A 20,542-nucleotide genomic window follows, 5' to 3' on the forward strand; every position below is an offset into this window, starting at 1 on the left:
TAATACTGCCTCTATGTACAGGAATATAACTACTATAATACTGCTCCTATGTACAAGAATATAACTACTATAATACTGCTCCTATGTACAAGAATATAACTACTATAATACTGCTCCTATGTACAAGAATATAACTACTATAAAACTGCCCTTATATACAAGAATATAACTACTATAATACTGCCCCTATGTACAAAAATATAATAACTATAAAACTGCCCTTATATACAAGAATATAACTACTATAATACTGCCCCTATGTACAAGAATATAACTACTATAATACTGCTCCTATGTACAAGAATATAACTACTATAATACTGCTCCTATGTACAAGAATATAACAACTATAATACTGCCCCTATGTACAAGAATATAACTACTATAATACTGCCCCTATGTACAAGAATATAACAACTATAATACTGCCCCTATGTACAAGAATATAACTACTATAATACTGCCCCTATGTACAAGAATATACTATAATACTGCTCCTATGTGCAAAAATATAACTACTATAAAACTGCCCTTATATACAAGAATATAACTACTATAATACTGCCCCTATGTACAAAAATATAATAACTATAAAACTGCCCTTATATACAAGAATATAACTACTATAATACTGCCCCTATGTACAAGAATATAACTACTATAATACTGCTCCTATGTACAAAAATATAACTACTATAAAACTGCCCCTATATAACTACTATAATACTGCTCCTATGTACAAGACTATAACTACTATAATACTGCTCTTATGTGCAAGAATATAGCTACTACCGTATAATAATGCCCCCTATATACAAGAATATAACTACCGTACTATAATACTGCCCCTATGTGCAAGAATATAACTACTATAATACTGCCCCTATGTACAAGAATATAACTACTATAATACTGCCCCTATGTACAAGAATATAGCTACTATAATACTGCCCCTATGTACAAGAATATAACTACTATAATACTGCCTCTATGTACAAGAATATATCTACTATAATACTGCCCCCTATGTACAAGAATATAACTACTATAATACTGCTCCTATGTACAAGACTATAACTACTATAATACTGCTCTTATGTGCAAGAATATAGCTACTACCGTATAATAATGCCCCCTACATAGAAGAATATAACCACCGTACTATAATACTGCCCCTATGTGCAAGAATATAACTACTATAATACTGCCCCCTATGTACAAGAATATAACTACTATAATACTGCTCCTATGTACAAGAATATAACTACTATAATACTAATCTTATGTACAAGAATATAACTGCTACCGTATAATAATGCCCCATATACAAGAATATAGCTACTATAATACTGCCCCTTATGTACAAGAATATAACTACCGTACTATAATACTGCCCCTATGTACAAGAATACAACTACTATAATACTGCCCCCTATGTACAAGAATATAACTACTATAATACTGCCCCTATGTACAAGAATATAACTACTATAATACTGCCCCTATATACAAGAATATAACTACTATAATACTGCTCCTATATACAGGAATATAACTACTATTATACTGCCCCTATGTACAAAAATATAACTACTATAATACTGCTCCCTATGTACAAGAATATAACTACTATAATACTGCCCCTATCTACAAGAATATAACTACTATAATACTGCCCATGTTCTAGAATATAACTACTATAATACTGCCCCTATGTACAAGAATATAACTACTATAATACTTCCCCTATGTACAAGAATATAACTACTATAATACTGCCCCCTATGTACAAGAATATAACTACTATAATACTGCCTCTATGTACAAGAATATAACTACTATAATACTACCCCCTATGTACAAGAATATAACTACTATAATACTGCTCCTATGTACAAGAATATAACTACTACCGTATAATAATGCCCCCTATATACAAGAATATAGCTACTATAATACTGCCCCTATGTACAAGAATATAACTACTATAATACTGCCCCTATGTACAAGAATATAACTACTATAATACTGCCCCCTATGAACAAGAATATAACTACCGTACTATAATACTGCTCCTATGTACAAGAATATAACTACTATAATACTGCCCCTATGTACAAGAATATAACTACTATAATACTGCCCCTATGTACAAGAATATAACTTCTATAATACTGCCTCCTATGTGCAAGAATATAACTACTATAATACTTCCCCATGTACAATAATATAACTACTATAATACTGCCCCCTGTGTACAAGAATATAACTACTATAATACTGCTCCCTATGTACAAGAATATAACTACTATAATACTGCTCCCTATGTACAAGAATATAACTACTATAATACTGCTCCTATGTACAAGAATATAACTACTATAATACTGCCCCCTATGTACAAGAATATAACTACTATAATACTGCCCCTATGTACAAGAATATAACTACTATAATACTGCCCCCTATGTACAAGAATATAACTTCTATAATACTGCCCCTATGTACAAGAATATAACTACTATAATACTGCCCCCTATGTACAAGAATATAACTTCTATAATACTGCCCCTATGTACAAGAATATAACTACTATATTACTGCCTCCTATGTACAAGAATATAACTACTATAATACTGCCCCCTATGTACAAGAATATAACTACTATAATACTGCCCCTATGTACAAGAATATAACTACTATAATACTGCCCCCTATGTACAAGAATATAACTTCTATAATACTGCCCCCTATGTACAAGAATATAACTACTATAATACTGCCCCCTATGTACAAGAATATAACTTCTATAATACTGCCCCTATGTACAAGAATATAACTACTATATTACTGCCTCCTATGTACAAGAATATAACTACTGTAATACTCTGCTCACATGTAGGCTATATGGTCTGTAACATGAGAAGTCGGTGCAGTCATCGGAGGACGCTGTCTGACAGCTGCTCGATCGGTGACCTCTTTTCTGATCCTCTTTGTGTCCTCAGGAACATTGACACTCTCATCGTGGATATCTATCCGGTCCTGGACACTCCGGCCAAACAAATCATCTGGCAATTCATCTTCCAGCTGATGACATATGAGGAACAGGAGCACTGCCAGCACAAGATCGCTCGCTTCCTGGGGTATAAGGCAGGTCAGAGAGCTCCATAACTGAGCGCTGATCTTCTCATGCCCATCACCTGAAATCTCCCATCACCATGGTTGTACACAGGACCCCTAGTTGTGACCCTCCCGTGGGTCCCTCACAAGCAGCTTCCGTGGTTCCCTATGTGTAGAGCAGCAGGGCTGGTAGTAGTAGGAGCAGGGTATACAGGGGTTGCTTTGTTGTAGCAACGTCACCCCAGCCTTAGCCCATAAAATTCATAGTCCATTAAGGCACATAGTAATCATGATGAAAAGAGGGTCCAAGCTTTTGGATTATGGAGGGGAGTACATACCGAGAGGGGCCCTTATAGCAAAATATACAATGGACCCCTCTCAGCGGTCAAAGGTGACTTTCTCTGCCTGGTTGGAGAGATGTTGACCGGACCCTCCCCTGGTCTGACCCCCTACTTCAATAAGTGCAGATCATGCAGGGATGCACTGCCCTTAGCTGGGCCCCTCACCTGGAGGGCCCCGTAGCAGCCTAAAGGCGAGAAAGAAAGGAAGGGAAGAAAGGAATGGAAAGAAGGGAATAGGGGAAAAGAAGGGAAAGAAAGGAAGGGAAGGGAGGGATGGAAGGGAAGAAAGGAATGGAAAAAAGGGAATAGGGGAAAAGAAGGGAAAGAAAGGAAGGAAAGGTGAGAAAGAATGAAGGGAGTAAAAGTAAAGGAAGGACAAGGGAGAAAAGAGAAGGAAGGAAGTGGAAGGGAAAGAAGGGAGACAATAAAGAAAAGGGAAATAAAAGGAAGAGAAAAAAAGAAAGGAAGGGAAGAATGGATTGAAAAGGGAGGGAGGAATGATGGATAGGAAGGGAAAGAAAAGGAAGAGGAGGAAAGGAAAGAAGGCAGGAAGGAATGAAGTAAGGAAGGGAAAGAAAAGGAAGGGTAGAGAAGGAAGGATGGAAGAGAAGGAAGGAAAGGAGGGAGGAAGGAAGTAGGGAAGGCATGGTAGGAAAGAAAGGAATGAAGGAAGGAATGGAAAGAAAGGAAAGAGTAGAGAAGGAATGATGGAAGGGAAAAGAAGAAAAGGAAGAAGAGAAGTAAGGATTGAAGGGAAGAGAATGATGAAAGGAAGGGAGGTAAGGAAGGAAGGAAAAACAAGGAAGGGTGTGAAGGATGGGAGGAATGAAGCTGGGAAGGGAAAGTAAGGGATGGAAGGAAAGGAAGAGATGGAGGAGGGAGGAAAGGAATGTTACATCCTCATTTTTTACAATTGGTTGGCGTGTTTGTGTGTAGATATAAGCTACATTAATAGAAGGAGGAGAGCAGAGAGTGGCCCTTTATATAGATGAGGGGCCACCATAGACATTTATTGTATGGGGCTAACTCCTATACATAAGCCCACACTGCCCTGTGTTACCCACTATATATTGGTATCAGGGATACTGACTCGCCTTGTGGAGACCACCAGCTGGTCCAGGGGGTCCGATAGACGACCTCCCCTCCGGGAGGAAGAGAGCGGACTCTCTAGCGCCACCTTGTGGAAGCAGCTCTCCAGTAAGTCAGTGTCTGACCCTTTCCTGAGCTTTGCCACATTATAAAGGTGATTTTTGAGGTTTGATATTGTTTATTTCGTCTCATCCTATTCATCTGCCAGGAATATAGCAGAACATGTCGGACACAGATTTATCAGATTAATAGCTCGGCACGCTCGGGCCGCCCCCTGTATTATTACAACATCTGTTCCCCGAACTCCCATCGTCTCCATCGTCCGCTCCTGCCGTTGTCATAGCCACCAGACATCATCTGCGGAGATTTCTTCCCGTAAATCCAGTTATTCCGCGAGGTCACATGACCGCGCCCTCCATTTCGGCGCTCCCTGTAATGCGGATGGCAGGACTCCTCTGGTGATTACTAATATGTTTTATAGGGATGGAGCTGAGCCGTAGAAATTAAGCTTTTAATTCCCTTATCTCCTCTGGCAAAAACCCTGTCGGGTTTGGTATTATAACTCAACATTCACCATTTAATCAGAGGCGCCAAATAGGCCAAATCTCTGTGTCCGCCATCCAATGTCACGGGCCGGTCCTGACTTGTTATAATCCCAGGGATGTGATGACGGACAACATTTTTATATTATTATTTACACTAAAATGTTCTCTTTTGCTGATTTAGCTGCCATAGACGCGGATATTGGGGTCCCACATCGAGGGTCTGTCCATGGGCAGGCAATGTACCAGGGGACTCAACGTGCCCCAGCTGTGGAGGAAGGGAAGACAGGTGACTATAATTCATGGATTAACACTTTAGATCGTATTTGGCGCCCCCTAGTTTGAAAATTGCAATGTCATACTTCTCCCCCTATGTACAGTACATTGTTCTTTAGGATGAGGTCACTTGCTCGCAAAATTTGGCAGCGTATTGTGCTCGACTTCCTTCCAAGATGGTAGATTTTCAGTCTCGGGCCAAACTGTTTTTTGTGCGTTTTGTGACGTATATCGAATACTACCTACAGTAACAAAAATAAAAAAAAAACAAACAAGAAAACCATAGATTAAGAAAAAGGAAATTATGGCTAAGGCTACATCCTGGCTCTGTAACGAAGCCAAACACCTTCCTATGTCCTAAAATGAAGAGAATTGGAATTATACAGTTTATTGCTCCTTTAAGAGAGAACTAAAAAGAGTGAACATATGTAGGATATGATATATTTCTTATACAGGTTTTCCTTAAAGGGGACCTGTCACTTGCAATAAATATGTACGTTTTTTACATGATGTGAATGCCGCTGTTCTCCTGAATCCAGCGATGTTTTTCTTTTCATCCTGCGCCTCTCCGTTCCTGAGATATGGCTCCATCTTCCCTGTATGCAAATCTAGTCTTATTCACTAAGTGGGCATGGTCTTCAACTTTTCTCTTCTAGAGGCTCACGCCCACTTAGCTATCAAGACTAGATTTACATGCAGGGAAAAAGGGGCCATATCTCAGGAATGGAGAGGAGCAGGAACAAAAGAAAACCAACGCCGGATTCAGGAGAACAGCGGCATTTACTCCAAGTAAAAAAATATTTATATTTACGGTAAACGACATGTGCCCTTTAAAAAGCAGTGTTTGTATAATAAAGTAGTATGTTTGTCTTATACAGTCTATCAGTGTGACCCAATGGAAGTTACCCCTCGCCTGACCTCAGGAGAGAGACAAGCGGGAGATGGGACATCGTTACCCGAAACACCGAACCCCAAAATGGTCTGCACTGTCTTATTTGACTGTGGATAGTGTTAAGTTGTACATGTTGGATGTTAGTGGCCAGTAATATATGAAGTTTACTTGCGTACCTTGTATAATATTAACATGTTGTCATCAGAATCTCTCAGTAGTGCAGCCTCACCGACCACTCCTGCTATCTAAGGCCTGTTTCACACTTCCGTTTTTTCAAATCCGTCAAAATCCGTTGGTTTCTGTAAAAAAACGGATCCGCCATTTTTTTTTTGCAGGATCCGTTTTTTGTCCCATAGACTTCCATTAGTGGTTACCGCGGATCCGTCAAAAAAACGGATCCGTTTTTTTAAAAACGGATCCGTTTGCATCAGTTTCCGTCAAAAAAACGGAAACGGATCCGTTTGGCGGACACAAAAACGGAAGTGTGAAACAGGCCTAACATGTAAGCTGTCTAGGAATAGGAGGTATCAGTTCGCTCTAGTGATCGCCGCCAGCTTTTAAACACACACACAGGAGCTTATAAGCACTCTGCATGTTCAGCCACCAACTGCTAGACAGCAGCGTTGGTCGGTCTCTTAGGCAACAAACTGTAAACAAAAGAAAAGTGTTAATCTCGCAAGAACAACTGAAAATTCTAACAAACAGTAAATTGCAAAAGTGCTCGATTTTACAAGAAATATCCGGCAATATCATCTATGAAGATGAAGAATTAACCCTTTTTTAACATTTTTGCATTCCTTTGATTCTTAGATGTCGGCTGTTTACGCAGAATTAGAGAATCGCTTCATTAATAACATGCCGGGTAAGCTGAGCAGCCTGAGATCCCGCAGGTCATATAACGTCTACCACACCACAGGTACCAGCACCGCACCCGCACGTGGCGTCATACGTGGATCCTGCCTTGATTTCGTGTAGTGGAACATATGTCATTTTTGCATTTAGGAGAGCGTAAGTTGGCACAGGCTAATCATTGGCAAAATTCCGTGCCACCCTCTGACCCGTGCCCGCCTCGACCACCCAGTGCCCCGTCGCCCAGCAGCTCCGAATCTAATCCTTATGTCAGCCTGGATGGAAGTTTACCTCCGTCGCCAACTCACAGAAAGATGTTCACCTTTTCACGACCAAGCCGCTCCCGGGACACCGACCGATTCCTGGACGCGCTCAGCCGTCAACTGGGACGGAATCTAACAATCACCGATCAGTTTCTCACCCCGGAGAACGACTATGAAGAGGTGATGGACCTGAATGAGTCGCGTTAATCCCGAGCTGAGGTTGGGGAAAAGGTTTCCACATGACATTGGCTGCTTTTTTTTTTTTTTACAAAAACAGTACCACCCCTGTGTACAGGTTGTATGTGGTATTACAGCTCAGACCCCATTCATTCATGTCAACTGAGCAGACCTGCAATAATAGACATAACCTGTAGCCATTTAGACTCTTAAGGTGCCCATATTCCTTCCATAGCTATCTCTCCATCCCCAAACACATGCACACTCTTCTCAGCTAAGCGTGCATGTGTTTTCAATGAGGAGAGTAAGTTGTTACCAGACAACTCTGGCAGCGACTTATTTTCCTGCTAATGAAAGGATTGGACATGGCAATGCAACATGTCTGATCCTTCTCTTCCCTGACATCATGTGAGACGTGCTGGGAGGCCTCCGTCGTTAGGCCTGCAAACATAGCTTGGTTTCGATTACTTTTCTCTTGGGAGACTTTAAGAGGAAACCCTGGGCAAAAATGACAGGCTTAAAGGGATGGAGCATGACACAAGGATTCAAACTACACTAAAAACATCCCTGTGTCATGGACTGACCCCTATAGACATTGCATCAGTTTTGTCTGGAGTGCTCCTTTAAGACAGTTAGTAGACTTGTAAGGGTTAGTACTTGACCTCTTCTTCTCTGAACGGGTCAGCACTTGACCTCTTCTGCTCTGGACGGGTCAACACTTGACCTCTTCTGCTCAGGACGGGTCAGCACTTGACCTCTTCTGCTCTGGACAGGTCAGCACTTGACCTTTTCTTCTCTGTACGGGTCAGCACTTGACCTTTTCTTCTCTGGACGGGTCAGCACTTGACCTCTTTTTCTCTGGACGGGTCAGCACTTGACCTCTTTTTCTCTGGACGGGTCAGCACTTGACCTCTTCTTCTCTAGACGGGTCAGCACTTGACCTTTTTTTCTCTGTACGGGTCAGCACTTGACCTTTTTTTCTCTGTACGGGTCAGCACTTGACCTTTTTTTCTCTGTACGGGTCAGCACTTGACCTTTTCTTTTCTGGACGGGTCAGCATTTGACCTTATCTTTTGACGGGCCAGCATTTGACCTTTTTTTCTCTGGACGGGTCAGCATTTGACTTCTTCTCTGGATGGGTCAGCACTTGACCTCTTCTTCTCTGGACTTCTCTGCAGATGAGCTTCCAAGACGACCATCTGAGCTGTGCCCCACCCGAAGTGAGCACGACCAGCGAGTCAACGGGCAGCAGCGAAGACGGCAGCTCGCTCACTTATTCATCAGTATCCGACCGCATCCCGCCACCACCACACAGCCCACCTCCCCCACCCCCTCCTCCGAATCCGAGAGGAGATCCGGCCCGCAAAAAGGAAATATCCAAAACAGTGCCCTCATCCTTCTCTCGAAACATGGGAAGTTGTAAACAGCCACCTTTACCTCCTGCCCCTCCACCTCTTCCCATACCACCTGTTCCCCCGGCTCCACCTTTGGAGCCCCTGACACATCGTGGCATGCACCGGCGAAGTGAATCCAGCCACATGAGTGTGAAGAGACTGCGCTGGGAGCAGGTGGAAAATTCAGAAGGGACAATATGGGGGCAGGTAAGTTCTATTGTTCCGGTGGCGTGGGGGCAGATGACATGACATCCTAGTTCAGAAGGCTGAGTGGGCCTAAAAAGTACTTGTGTCATATGAATACGCATATACATATGAATTTATCTCTCTGGAGGACTGGACATATGCAATACCTTAGTTTTCCTGCAGGGGAGCTGTAGAAGAATTGAATATGTAAAATACCAGGTTCCTTCAGAGATTGCTGGGGGTCCAAAAACTTGCCAAAAATTGAATGCCCCTTTACTTTACACCATGTATATATAATGGAGCTGCTGGGATCTGTAGTGTGTTCCACTCCATTTCCTCCAATGACTTTATCTTTCACCAGTTGGGGGAAGATTCAGACTATGAAAAACTGAGTGACATGGTGAAGTACCTGGACCTGGAGCTGCACTTCGGTACCCAGAAAACAGCACGTAAGCAGAGAATGGAGCATTATGTGTCCCCGCGGCGTCACCAGTGGTGACATGTAAATGCTGCCGCACCCGCCATCCCTGGTTTATGCTGTGATGCCACGCAAAAGTCTGAATTGATTGTTTTAAGGGCATAGAAACTTTTGAAATCTTATATAAATATTGTTTTCATTGCTCAATTGCATCTAAAATAAATAATATATATTACAATTCAAACTTTTCATTTTGTGCGTGCAGCTTCCTAGCCTTACCTATGTGTCTCCATGGTAACAGACTACAAACAAACTCTGTGTAGTCAGATCCTGCAGTCACGCTCCCTTTCTTCTGTTCTTTACTTTATCCTTATACTGTATATATTTGGTAGGAAGGGGACAGACGAAAGTGACAAGGCCCAGTTCAGATCTCTGTAGTGCACGCGGATCCCCGACCCAAACTAATAACCTCATCGATGCCTACGAGGCTGTCGGTTCGGAGCAGGAGATCCGCGGTCAGTCCGGGCGTTTACACTGAAACGCGGACGTCAGGATGGGGCATTAGACTGCAGTCTGTAATCACGGAGACGCATCGCTCCGCACCCGAGCTGCGTACGACAGCAGACTTGTAATAAGGGCTGATCACAGCACGGTCTCTTTTCCCATTTCTATAGCAGTTGAACAATAATAAAGAATATATATATATATATATTGCAGATATGGACTTTCATATTTTTTTGATATTTTTGCAGTCCTCCCGGTAATGCCAGAATCCATGAAAAACAAAGGTGCTGTTGAAATTTTGTCTCACAAAAAGGCCTACAATACAGGTAGGAAAATACGGGGAATCCGTCAGGGTAGGGGAGACATGTATGAAATGCCAGCATTCACACGTAACACCGACATTACGTGACTCCGCAGAGACAGTACAGCCTGTATTATACTCCAGAGCTGCATTTATAATTCTGCAGAAATTTCCTGCCAGTGTTTAAATAGATATTCCTCTGGTAATTTTCATAGTCAGTAAGTAAATTAAGTAATGGATAAGTAATGTATATACACCAGCAGAATAGTGAGTGCAGCTCTGGAGTATAATACAGGATGTAACTCAGGATCAGTAATGTAATGTATGTACACAGTGACTGCACCAGTAGAATAGTGAGTGCAGCTCTGGAGTATAATACAGGATGTAACTCAGGATCAGTAATGTAATGTATCTACACAGTGACTGCACCAGCAGAATAGTGAGTGCAGCTATGGAGTATAATACAGGATGTAACTCAGAATCAGTAATGTAATGTATGTACACAGTGACTGCACTAGCAGAATAGTGAGTGCAGCTCTGGAGTATAATACAGGATGTAACTCAGGATCAGTAATGTAATGTATGTACACAGTGACTGTGCCAGCAGAATAGTGAGTGCAGCTCTGGAGTATAATACTGGATGTAACTCAGGATCAGTAATGTAATGGATGTACACAGTGACTGCACCAGCAGAATAGTGAGTGCAGCTCTGGAGTATAATACAGGATGTAACTCAGGATCAGTAATGTAATGTATGTACACAGTGACTGCACCAGCAGAATAGTGAGTGCAGCTCTGGAGTGTAATACAGGATGTAATTCACGATCAGTAATGTATGTACACAGTGACTGCACCAGCAGAATAGTGAGTGCAGCTCTGGAGTGTAATACAGGATGTAATTCACAATCAGTAATGTAATGTATGTACACAGTGACTGCACCAGCAGAATAGTGAGTGCAGCTCTGGAGTGTAATACAGGATGTAATTCACGATCAGTAATGTATGTACACAGTGACTGCACCAGCAGAATAGTGAGTGCAGCTCTGGAGTGTAATACAGGATGTAATTCACAATCAGTAATGTATGTACACAGTGACTGCACCAGCAGAATAGCGAGTGCAGCTCTGGAGTATAATACAGGATCAGTCATGTACATGGCGGTGTGAGCCTGTAACCTGTCTTCCAGCTATCCTGATTGCACACTTAAAGCTCTCGCACCAGGAGCTGCGCCACGTCCTGATGACGATGGAGAACGAGCGCCTGGAGTCCTCACACATTAAGCAGCTGTTGCTTTACGCTCCGGGGGAGGAGGAGAGGAAGCATTTTCAGTCTTATACTGGGAGTCCCAGTAAGCTGAGTGAACCCGACCAGTTTGCCCTTCAGGTGAGTCGGCAGCAGTCGGGATTCTTGTAAATCTTTGTGAATCTTTGAATTATTGTGACACTGAGACTTAAAGACCCCAAATTCGTCAAGACTGGCATGTGGAAGGGTCCGCGCTGGAGTAGACGTGACAGTGCCATTAGGAGGGTCTTCTTTCAGACTCCGTGTGCCAGAAAACCTCTACCTGCCATGCACCAATGGTTGTATAATAACAGATCTCCATATTTTGGGGTCGCCTTTAGATGATGCAAGTCCCGGACTATAAGATGCGTCTGAGAAGTCTCCTCTTTAAGAGCACCTTGCAGGAGAAGACGGAGGAGATCCGGGCCAGCTGTGAGTGCGTCCTGAAGGCTTCTACCGAGCTGAAGACCAGCAAGAAGCTGGCCAAGATACTGGAGGTGAGCGGGCGGCCCCCCCCGTCCTGCAGCTGTCCCATTATTATATATGGGGAAACTACAACTCCCAGCATGCCCTGACCCGACTGTTACTGAGTGGGCCTGCTGGAGCCTTATCAGGGCATCCTGGGAGTTGTAGTTTCACGCTCTCAGACTCTTGACCGTCTCTTCTGTTGCATTAATATGACAGAGGGAAGTACTGGTGATGCCCATCGCAGTCCACATGGTTCTGTATGAGCCTCTATCACCGCGCCGGGGCAGATTATCCTTCCCGGAGACGACATTTAATCCTGGGTTGATAATGTTCCTCTTTTATTGCCCGATGTTCATAAAGAAGCCATTAATTGGCATTTCCTGCCAAGTTCTCTTAAGCCATATTGATCTGGAAAGCAAAAGTTGCTGAATCGGCGATGTCCACGGAGGCGGGGGAAGGGATTATGGCTACAAGCGCTGACGCTGCATCCAAGTACTGATCCAGCAGAATCGTCCGGGAGCCGGAAAATAGGAGTAAAGTATGTGAAAATATCATCGTTTATTCCGTAAAAAAAACAAGAAACTGAAAAGTTGCCCAAATCCACTACCGAAACGCCAATCAGAGCCCATGGGTGGCATTGGGGGCGCAAGCCTTCAGTAATAGGTGATACCTCCCGTGTGCCGTGCAAGTCCTTCACCTCTAAGGGGCACCGTCAGGAATTGAGGGTCCCATTGGTCCCTGTATCTATCGGACATTTATGACAAATCCGATTGATAAATGTCCCACATGTGAGCAGCAGCTGAGTAGGGGGTCCTATAGGCACCCAATGGGTGGCACTAGCAGGGGCATAAGTGGAGTACTTCTGTATGTGCCCTGGGGCAGCTAGTGTCCATAGACATATGTCATCTCCCCCCCTCAAAAAACATAATCCATGTACATATATATTTTCTGCACAACTTAAATAATACCGCCATACAGTTGCCAAATAACACCGCTATATATGTAACAGATGTCACACTACTGGTACTGATCATCTCCCGGAGGTGGCTTTTAGTTTCAGGCAGTATTGTCATTGGACAGAGGCAGGAGCAAAGGAAGTGAGGGAGAGATAGTTCCTGCACCTATAGTTCTGACAGAATACTAATGAATATGAACCTGCCAATAAAAAGTAGATGGCAATTATCAGACTATGACAATTGTGACATATTAGGCTGGTTTGTGCACCCCGAAGCAGATTCACCCTGTTCTACAGCACTTATGTAGTGTGCAGTATTATCTTAAAGGGGAATGTCACTTTTAACCATTCGGATTCGCTTCCACAGGAATGGTCCTAGACGTGGACTGTCCTTCCTGAGATCAGATAGTGTAAGGTCCAGTCTCCTCTTCTTTTAGCTGGAGCAGTAAGACTGCCTTTATTTCTGGAGGACTCGGTGACCTGTGCAATAAACTGATCACCTATTTATTAGAATAGGACCGTGTAGTTCTCCACTTCTCCTGCGGAGGTGCTGTAGGGAAACACAGCAGGTGTAACAATGCACATACACAGTATATATGAGATGTGACCTCATTATACAGCCGTGCCGTCCTCTATAATAACGTAGGTCACTGAGGGGTCTTTACCCTCTATGGCCCTCTCCGTGCCAGCTGTATGCCAGTCTGTAGTCAGTTATTACTCCCCGCGCGCTCTGGCATTACCGCCGCAGTGTGACGCTTCGTGTCTGTGAATAACATGGAGGAATCTTGCTGAGCAGATGGAAGATGAGGACGGACGGGTAACAATTAACTGGGCAAGTGTTTTCTGGGAAAAAAAAATGTTCTTCCTTAATGACTCGTTTCTGAAGTCAGCACATTATCCGTGTCAATGGACGCCTCCTTCTATCACCTTTTTTTCTCGCTGCAGCTCCTGCACTGTGTCATGGCATAATTTGACAATCCGTAGGATATGTAAACTTTTGACACTGGTTTTATTGTTCTGGCATATATAGATGGAAAAAAAAGAAACCGAAAATAAATTAAAAAAAATCTTTACCGTTTTGTGTTCACAGCTCTCATGCAGACTAATGTGTCTCCATGTTTACAGACTACATACAGTATGAGTGCTTTCTGTAGTCTGATACAACATAGCTCTTATCAGATATAAAGAAGTATTCCCATCTATATCTCTCGTCTATACCGTCTCTTAATAAGTGGTGGTGGGGGGAGGTGGCACCTCTCAGACCCCCATCGATCCGGAGTAATAAGGGGGTGATTGGTATATATGTATATCTGACATGCTATATGATTTATACTTTGCCGTTACAGTTCGTCCTGGCGATGGGAAACTATCTGAACGACGGACAACCCAAAACCAACAGGACAACTGGGTTCAAAATTAACTTTCTGACGGAGGTACTATGTGTAACATGTCACATACTCATTTAAAGGGATAAATTTAAAGGGGTTTTCCCACAAATAAAATACATCTTAATTAATAGATATTGGAATAACAATAAGTTCCACCATTGGATGTGTTTAAATAAAATGTTCCTGTGCTGAGATAATCTTATAAATGTCCCCCTGTATGTACTGTGTAATGACTGTGTTTGACAGTGCTGATCATACCACAGCTCCTGGGCAGGGGAGGAAGCAAAAGAGTGTTCAGACAGGACAGCAGGGCATCACAGCTGATTCTTTTTCTGAGACAAAACTTTCACTGCCTGTTTTTAAACAATGTTTTACCTGAAATAATTATTTGTGATCCCCTGCTGTAATGTCTGTATACTCTTTTGTCCCCCCCCCCCCTTACCCAGAAGATGTGGTATGATCAGACCATGTTCCTGCCATTACACAGTACATACAGCGGGACATTTATAAGATTATCTCTGCACAGGAACAGTTTTTTTAAACACATCCAATTGTGGAATTTATTATTATTCCAAGATCTATTGATTAAAATGTTGAATAAAATTAACTTTTTTTGTGGGAAAACCCCTTTAAGTTCTGCCTTTAATTAACATTAGCTTTGTGGTCATAAAAATTAGAAGTTTTTTAGATCCAATTAACGGCCGGTGACAACAGAAGAAATACACAGACTTGTGACTTCCGACAATCTCCGAAGGTGTTCTGGAGTGTTCGTTTATTTATACCCTTCATGTTGCTCAGTACATACATATAGGCAGTTCATACATAATGGCAAATGACACAATTCATAGTCACACCTGTCAGCAGTATTTTATTTCTGTGTGTCCTCCTGAGACACACCACACCCTAATTCTCACCACACCCTACCCATGAGATCCGGCAGGCCTGAATCAAAAATTATTCCCATGTGGAAACTGTCAGCAAGCAGGTTAGCTGCTAATATATAGCAATTCTGTCTACCTATAGCTGCCACCAGAGGGAGCTCTCTGCATACAGATTGATACGACTCCCATTGTGTTTTGCCCTAAGTGTGCAGTGCATAGCAACTTCATGATGGTTTCCATATTTTTTTTCTTATTTACAGACTTTTGTTAGGTGGTAGTAGCATAAATATTGTGATACATTTTTTTTACTCTCTTTTTTTATGTATTTCCACAGCTCAACACCACAAAGACAGTAGACGGGAAATTCACCTTTTTGCACATACTCGCCAAATCCCTCAGCCAGCATTTCCCCGAGCTGCTAAGCTTTGCCAAGGATCTCCCCACTGTGCCTCTCGCTGCCAAAGGTAGTATGTATTCTGAGCTGTATCGTCTGTTTTTTTTTTTTTCCTGAGGCCACCACTAGAGGGAGCTCACTGTGAAGACATTTTTACAGTTATCATTGACTTTAGCAGTGAGTTCCCCCTAGTGGTGGCTGCAGACAACTAATGCATTTATTTCTTCTTCAGTAAACCAGAGGTCACTTACTGCTGACCTGAGTGACCTACATGTGACTATTCAGGAGATTAAAAACGCCTGCGGCCGGATGACCAGCTCCCACGAGGACAAGTTCCCCCTCACTATGAGTGTATCCACTCTATATACAATCACTAAGTATGAGGCTGTGTCAGGATCACATAGTAGGAAGCACAACTGCAGTATAATCGTATATAGCGCTTTCGTCATACATTAAAAATGTGAAAAATGCTCGGAAATATCTTATTTCTATGCTGAGATATAATGACTTGAAGTTGCAGGCCCAGAATCTGAGGCTGCACTACTGAGAGCAGCCTCAGGACTTGGGCCTGTAACTTCAAAGTTTGATATCTCAGCACAGAAGTAAGATTTTGAAGAACGGTTTTCACATTTTTAATGGGCAGTAAAGGTTCTATAAGCCTGCTCTGTTTTTTCTTTTTCTTTCCTATCTCTTCATATATCTGTGAGGGTGATATACTCCATGTTCCATCATTTTGGTGTGATCTTAAGGTCGAATATCTCATTGGCTGATACTATGAAGGATCCTTAACATCACTCCCTCAGACATTCCTTGAGAACACATTCCCTTTAATGCAGAGTCTGGACACACTGCAGCATCGGGCCATGGAGGATTTCTTTAAAGTCTGCTCCTACTTCGGGGAGGACCCCCAGGGCTCTACCACTGAAGCTTTTTTTGGAATATTTGCTGATTTTATCAGCAAGTTTGAGGTAAGACAACATTGTAGTACTTACTAGCAAACATGGATACTTAAAAAGGCCAGTTTTATTTAATGTTCTTAGTTCACAATGGCAAAGACGAGAGAGATGTCTAAGCAGAATAGAAATATTACCACCAAGCGCAAGCAGTCTACTGGGTAGAATGCTTTTTCCAAAGATCTTGGCATCACAGATTCAACAGATCCAAATGGTATCAAAAAGTTTGCTGTCTGAGTAAACCAAAATACTATTATCACCAAGCACAAGCAGTCTAAAGGGTACAATACTATTTCTTAAGACCTTGGCATCTAGGTATTAATAAAACCAAATGGTATCAATAGTATTTCTGTTTGCTCAGACAGCAAACATCTTCTTTTGTACCAAGGTCTTTAGAAAAATTATTGCAGCCTTTAGACTGTTTGTGCTTGATGATAATAGTATTTCTCGTCTACTCAGACAGCAAACATCTTGATAACATTTTGAACTGATGAAGCTGGGTGGGATGCCATGGGCTTTGGAAAAAGTAGCATACTCTTTAGACTGCTTGTGCTGTTTGTGATAATATTATTACTGGTCTGCTCAGACAACACATATTTTTACATCATTTGGAACGGTTGAAGTCGAGATGTCAATGTCTTTGGAAAAACTTTAGACTGCTTGTGCTTAATGATAATAGTATTTCTGTCTGCTCAGATAGCAAACAGACAGCAAACAAGTATGATACATATTTAGACTGCTTGTGCTTGGTGATAATTTTATTACTAGTCTACTGAGGCAACAAACTTTTTAAAACCATTTGGAACTGTTGAGGCTGTGATTTTAATGTCTTAAGGTACTGTCACACTTAGCGATGTACCAGCGATCCTGACCAGCGATATGACGCGGTCAGGATCGCTGGTGCATCGCTAAGTGGTCGCTAGTGAGCTGCCACACAGGCAGATCTCACTAGCGACATCGCTGGGGACGGGGGTCGCTGCTTACCTGTCACACCAGGCGATCCTGCGTCCTCCCGCCCGGCTCCACGCGTCGCTCGTCCTCACAGCAGGAAGCGCCACAGGAAGCTGACGACGAGAAACAGTCCAGCCTGTTCTCGCGCGATCAGTGATAACCAGCGGGGGAGCCGGTCGTAGGTAAGTATCAGACACAGAGATATCGCTAGCAATATCGCTATAACGTCACAAGTTATAGCGATATTGCTAGCGATATCTCTTAGTGTGACAGGCCCTTTAGGAAAAATATATTGTACCTTTTAGACTGCTTGTGCTCAGTGATAAGAGGTTTGCTGTCTGAGCAGACAGAAATACTATTATCATTAAGCACAAAAAGTCTAAAAGGTACAAAACTTTTGCAAAAGACATTGGCATTTCGGCTTCAGCCGTTCCAAATGATACAGTATAAAAAATGTTATGTTTGAAAGGCCAGTAATAATATTATCACCAAGCATAAGCAGTCTAAAAGGTATGATACTTTTTCCAAAGACCTTGTCATCCCAGGTTTACCAGTTCAAAATGTTATCCAGTTGTTTGCTGCCTTAGCAGAAGAAAAATACTATTATCACCAAGCGCAAGCACTGTGAAGGCTACAAAACTTTTTCCAAAGATCTTGACATCCCAGCATTAACAGATCCAAATGAAGACTTTTGCTGTCTGAGCGGGCCAGAAATGCTGTTATCACCAAGCACAAGCAGTCTAAAAGGGTACAGTGCTTCTTCCTAAGACCTTGGCATTCCAGCATCAACAGGTCCAAAGGAAGAAGGTGAAATACTCGCAATGCAGTCAAGACCCTTTCAGGACAGGGTGAGAAGAGGAATATTGATGAGAGAACCTTACAAAATTCGGTTGAAATTTGTCGAAGATACCGATTACCACATATAAGAAACTTCAGCTCAGCTCCTTTGTTGAATATGTTTGGACAAGATATAAAAGTTTTTCCCAAAATCACAAATTGTTTCCTTATCTATGTGAGATGAGAAAACTTACTGATCGCTGGGAAACTTGACCTTGAGGGCCCCCAACGATCTAGAGAACAGCTCACGGCTATTTTCGGCAGTCCCATAGACAATGAATAGGGCCAACTTGTGATTTTGTCAAAAACCTTGTAAATTATCCTAATCATAAACAGTTCATACCTTGCCATTTAACCCCTTCAATTCCACTTGTTTTTATTTTATTTTATCCAGAAAGCCTTCGGGGACCTTCAGTCAGGTGACGGGCAGCTTCCACCAGGGAACATGCCCGTTTGGTAAGAATTGACTTCAGTGCCAGACAAGAAGGTGACAGTTTATGCTCTGGGTCCCCGGCGGCCGTGCAGGAGCCCTCGGCTTGGACGTCCTGTTTGCGGAAGAGGAAGCATAGAAGCCCCGGATGTGAGCACAAAACACCCGTCCTGGCAATGCGGTCCGGTTTGGCTTAAGGACAAAACCGCAAGCAGCACACAGAGCTCTGCGAAGTCCTACGTGAGGTATCTGAAGGACCTGTACAGAAGGAAGCAATGCAATCCAATCTATCACCCCCCCCCCCCAAATTTATGTTACCGCAAGACCTCCTAATTGGGACATTCACGGACTGTCTCCCTATAGGCTGCACTGATACCCGCCTCCACCTCCCATCCCGTCGTTTTTCCTCATTTTCGCGCATACAGCAGATTCTAGATTAATATATCCCCTGTGCCCCCCAGCACCCTTATAAAGACCCCCTAAATATAGGAATATATATATATATATGTTCTAAATCTACCGTGTAATTTTACACTGAACTTCTTCTTGTAAGCTGCAGGAATAAAGAAATACGTATTTATTACATTTCTTATCCCGCTGTGTCATTTTTTTTTGCTGAAGAAGCAGAGGCTAATTTCTAGCACGTATGACACCGCCTACAGGACGCTGGGCGTACTTGGGCGTGACTTTTTTTTATTTTTGCCTTTTTATCTGCAGGGACTGTCATATTGTTATAGTGAATGTCGCAGAAGGAAATCAGTCACAAGAAATGGTGGAATTATGAGACAGTGATGCTTGAAAGTTTGTGAACCCTTCAGAATAAATTTGACCGTAAGCTACAACAGATTTAACATTAGCTGATGTGAGAGAGACCTTTAGTCGCTTAGAGGTGACCTTGGGTTCCTTTGTTACCTCACAGAATATTATATGCCTTAGTCTTGGATTGATCGTTATTGGTCGATCCCTCTTGGGGATGGTAAGAATGGTCTCGGATTTCCTCCATTTGTGTACAATATATCTGACTGTGAATCGGTGGAGTCCAACCTCTTTCAAGATGTTTTTTTTTTTCCTTTTCCAGCCTAATGAGCATCAACAACACTTCTTGTGAAGGTCATCAGAAATGTCCTTTCTTCGTTCTATCACACGCTTCCACCAACATGAAGATCAGACGTTGGTAGATCCTATTCTTACTAGAAAACAGGTCGCCCTCTAACAACTGATTGTCCTCCCATTGATTGAAAACACCAGAACACCAGACTAGGCTTTAGCAGATAAATTAAAGGTTCACATACTTTTGCCATTCACAGACATGTAATATTGGATCATTTATCACAAAGTCTGGTATATTGGACTCATTGGCTTGATTTCATATCTACTTTTAGGACTTGTGGTGAAAATCTGATGCACCTTTAGGACAAATTTTTGCAGAGATATGGAAAATTTCTGGTGGGTTCACAAACTTTCAAGCACCACTGTACATGTTTGCTTTGGCAGAGGTGAAGCCCTCTGGCGATGGTAAGTTTCCATGTAATTGCTCACTTATGGTTATTCATTGCAGCCATTGTGTAATGTGTATCCAGCGCAGGGCTGAGCCGGGCCGGGAGGATCCTTCATTGCATATTAGACACAATGCAAGTTCCTAAAATCCGAGT

General features: G+C 42.5%; 1 protein-coding gene across 4 annotated transcripts in view; it reads left to right on the forward strand.

Annotated features, from left to right (window-relative positions):
- Nucleotides 1-19,475, forward strand: part of GRID2IP (Grid2 interacting protein) — an 89,070-nt gene extending 69,595 nt beyond the window's left edge. For all 4 annotated transcript variants that reach the window (XM_073559265.1, XM_073559263.1, XM_073559267.1 and 1 more), the window contains 15 exons: nucleotides 3,006-3,154; nucleotides 5,277-5,381; nucleotides 6,247-6,347; nucleotides 7,071-7,176; nucleotides 7,263-7,552; nucleotides 8,728-9,150; nucleotides 9,491-9,578; nucleotides 10,300-10,377; nucleotides 11,539-11,735; nucleotides 11,975-12,130; nucleotides 14,403-14,489; nucleotides 15,660-15,789; nucleotides 15,952-16,070; nucleotides 16,523-16,687; nucleotides 18,855-19,475. In XM_073559265.1, coding sequence (XP_073415366.1) covers nucleotides 3,006-3,154; nucleotides 5,277-5,381; nucleotides 6,247-6,347; nucleotides 7,071-7,176; nucleotides 7,263-7,552; nucleotides 8,728-9,150; nucleotides 9,491-9,578; nucleotides 10,300-10,377; nucleotides 11,539-11,735; nucleotides 11,975-12,130; nucleotides 14,403-14,489; nucleotides 15,660-15,789; nucleotides 15,952-16,070; nucleotides 16,523-16,687; nucleotides 18,855-18,920 — 2,260 coding nt within the window. In that variant the 3' untranslated portion in view covers nucleotides 18,921-19,475. The remainder of the gene's footprint in view (nucleotides 1-3,005; nucleotides 3,155-5,276; nucleotides 5,382-6,246; nucleotides 6,348-7,070; nucleotides 7,177-7,262; nucleotides 7,553-8,727; nucleotides 9,151-9,490; nucleotides 9,579-10,299; nucleotides 10,378-11,538; nucleotides 11,736-11,974; nucleotides 12,131-14,402; nucleotides 14,490-15,659; nucleotides 15,790-15,951; nucleotides 16,071-16,522; nucleotides 16,688-18,854) is intronic.
- Nucleotides 19,476-20,542: the final 1,067 nt, after the last annotated feature.

The sequence above is a fragment of the Dendrobates tinctorius genome, unplaced genomic scaffold (genome assembly GCF_039654945.1).
Source record: "Dendrobates tinctorius isolate UK_male_01 unplaced genomic scaffold, ASM3965494v1 ptg000267l, whole genome shotgun sequence".
Classification (NCBI taxonomy): domain Eukaryota; kingdom Metazoa; phylum Chordata; class Amphibia; order Anura; family Dendrobatidae; genus Dendrobates; species Dendrobates tinctorius.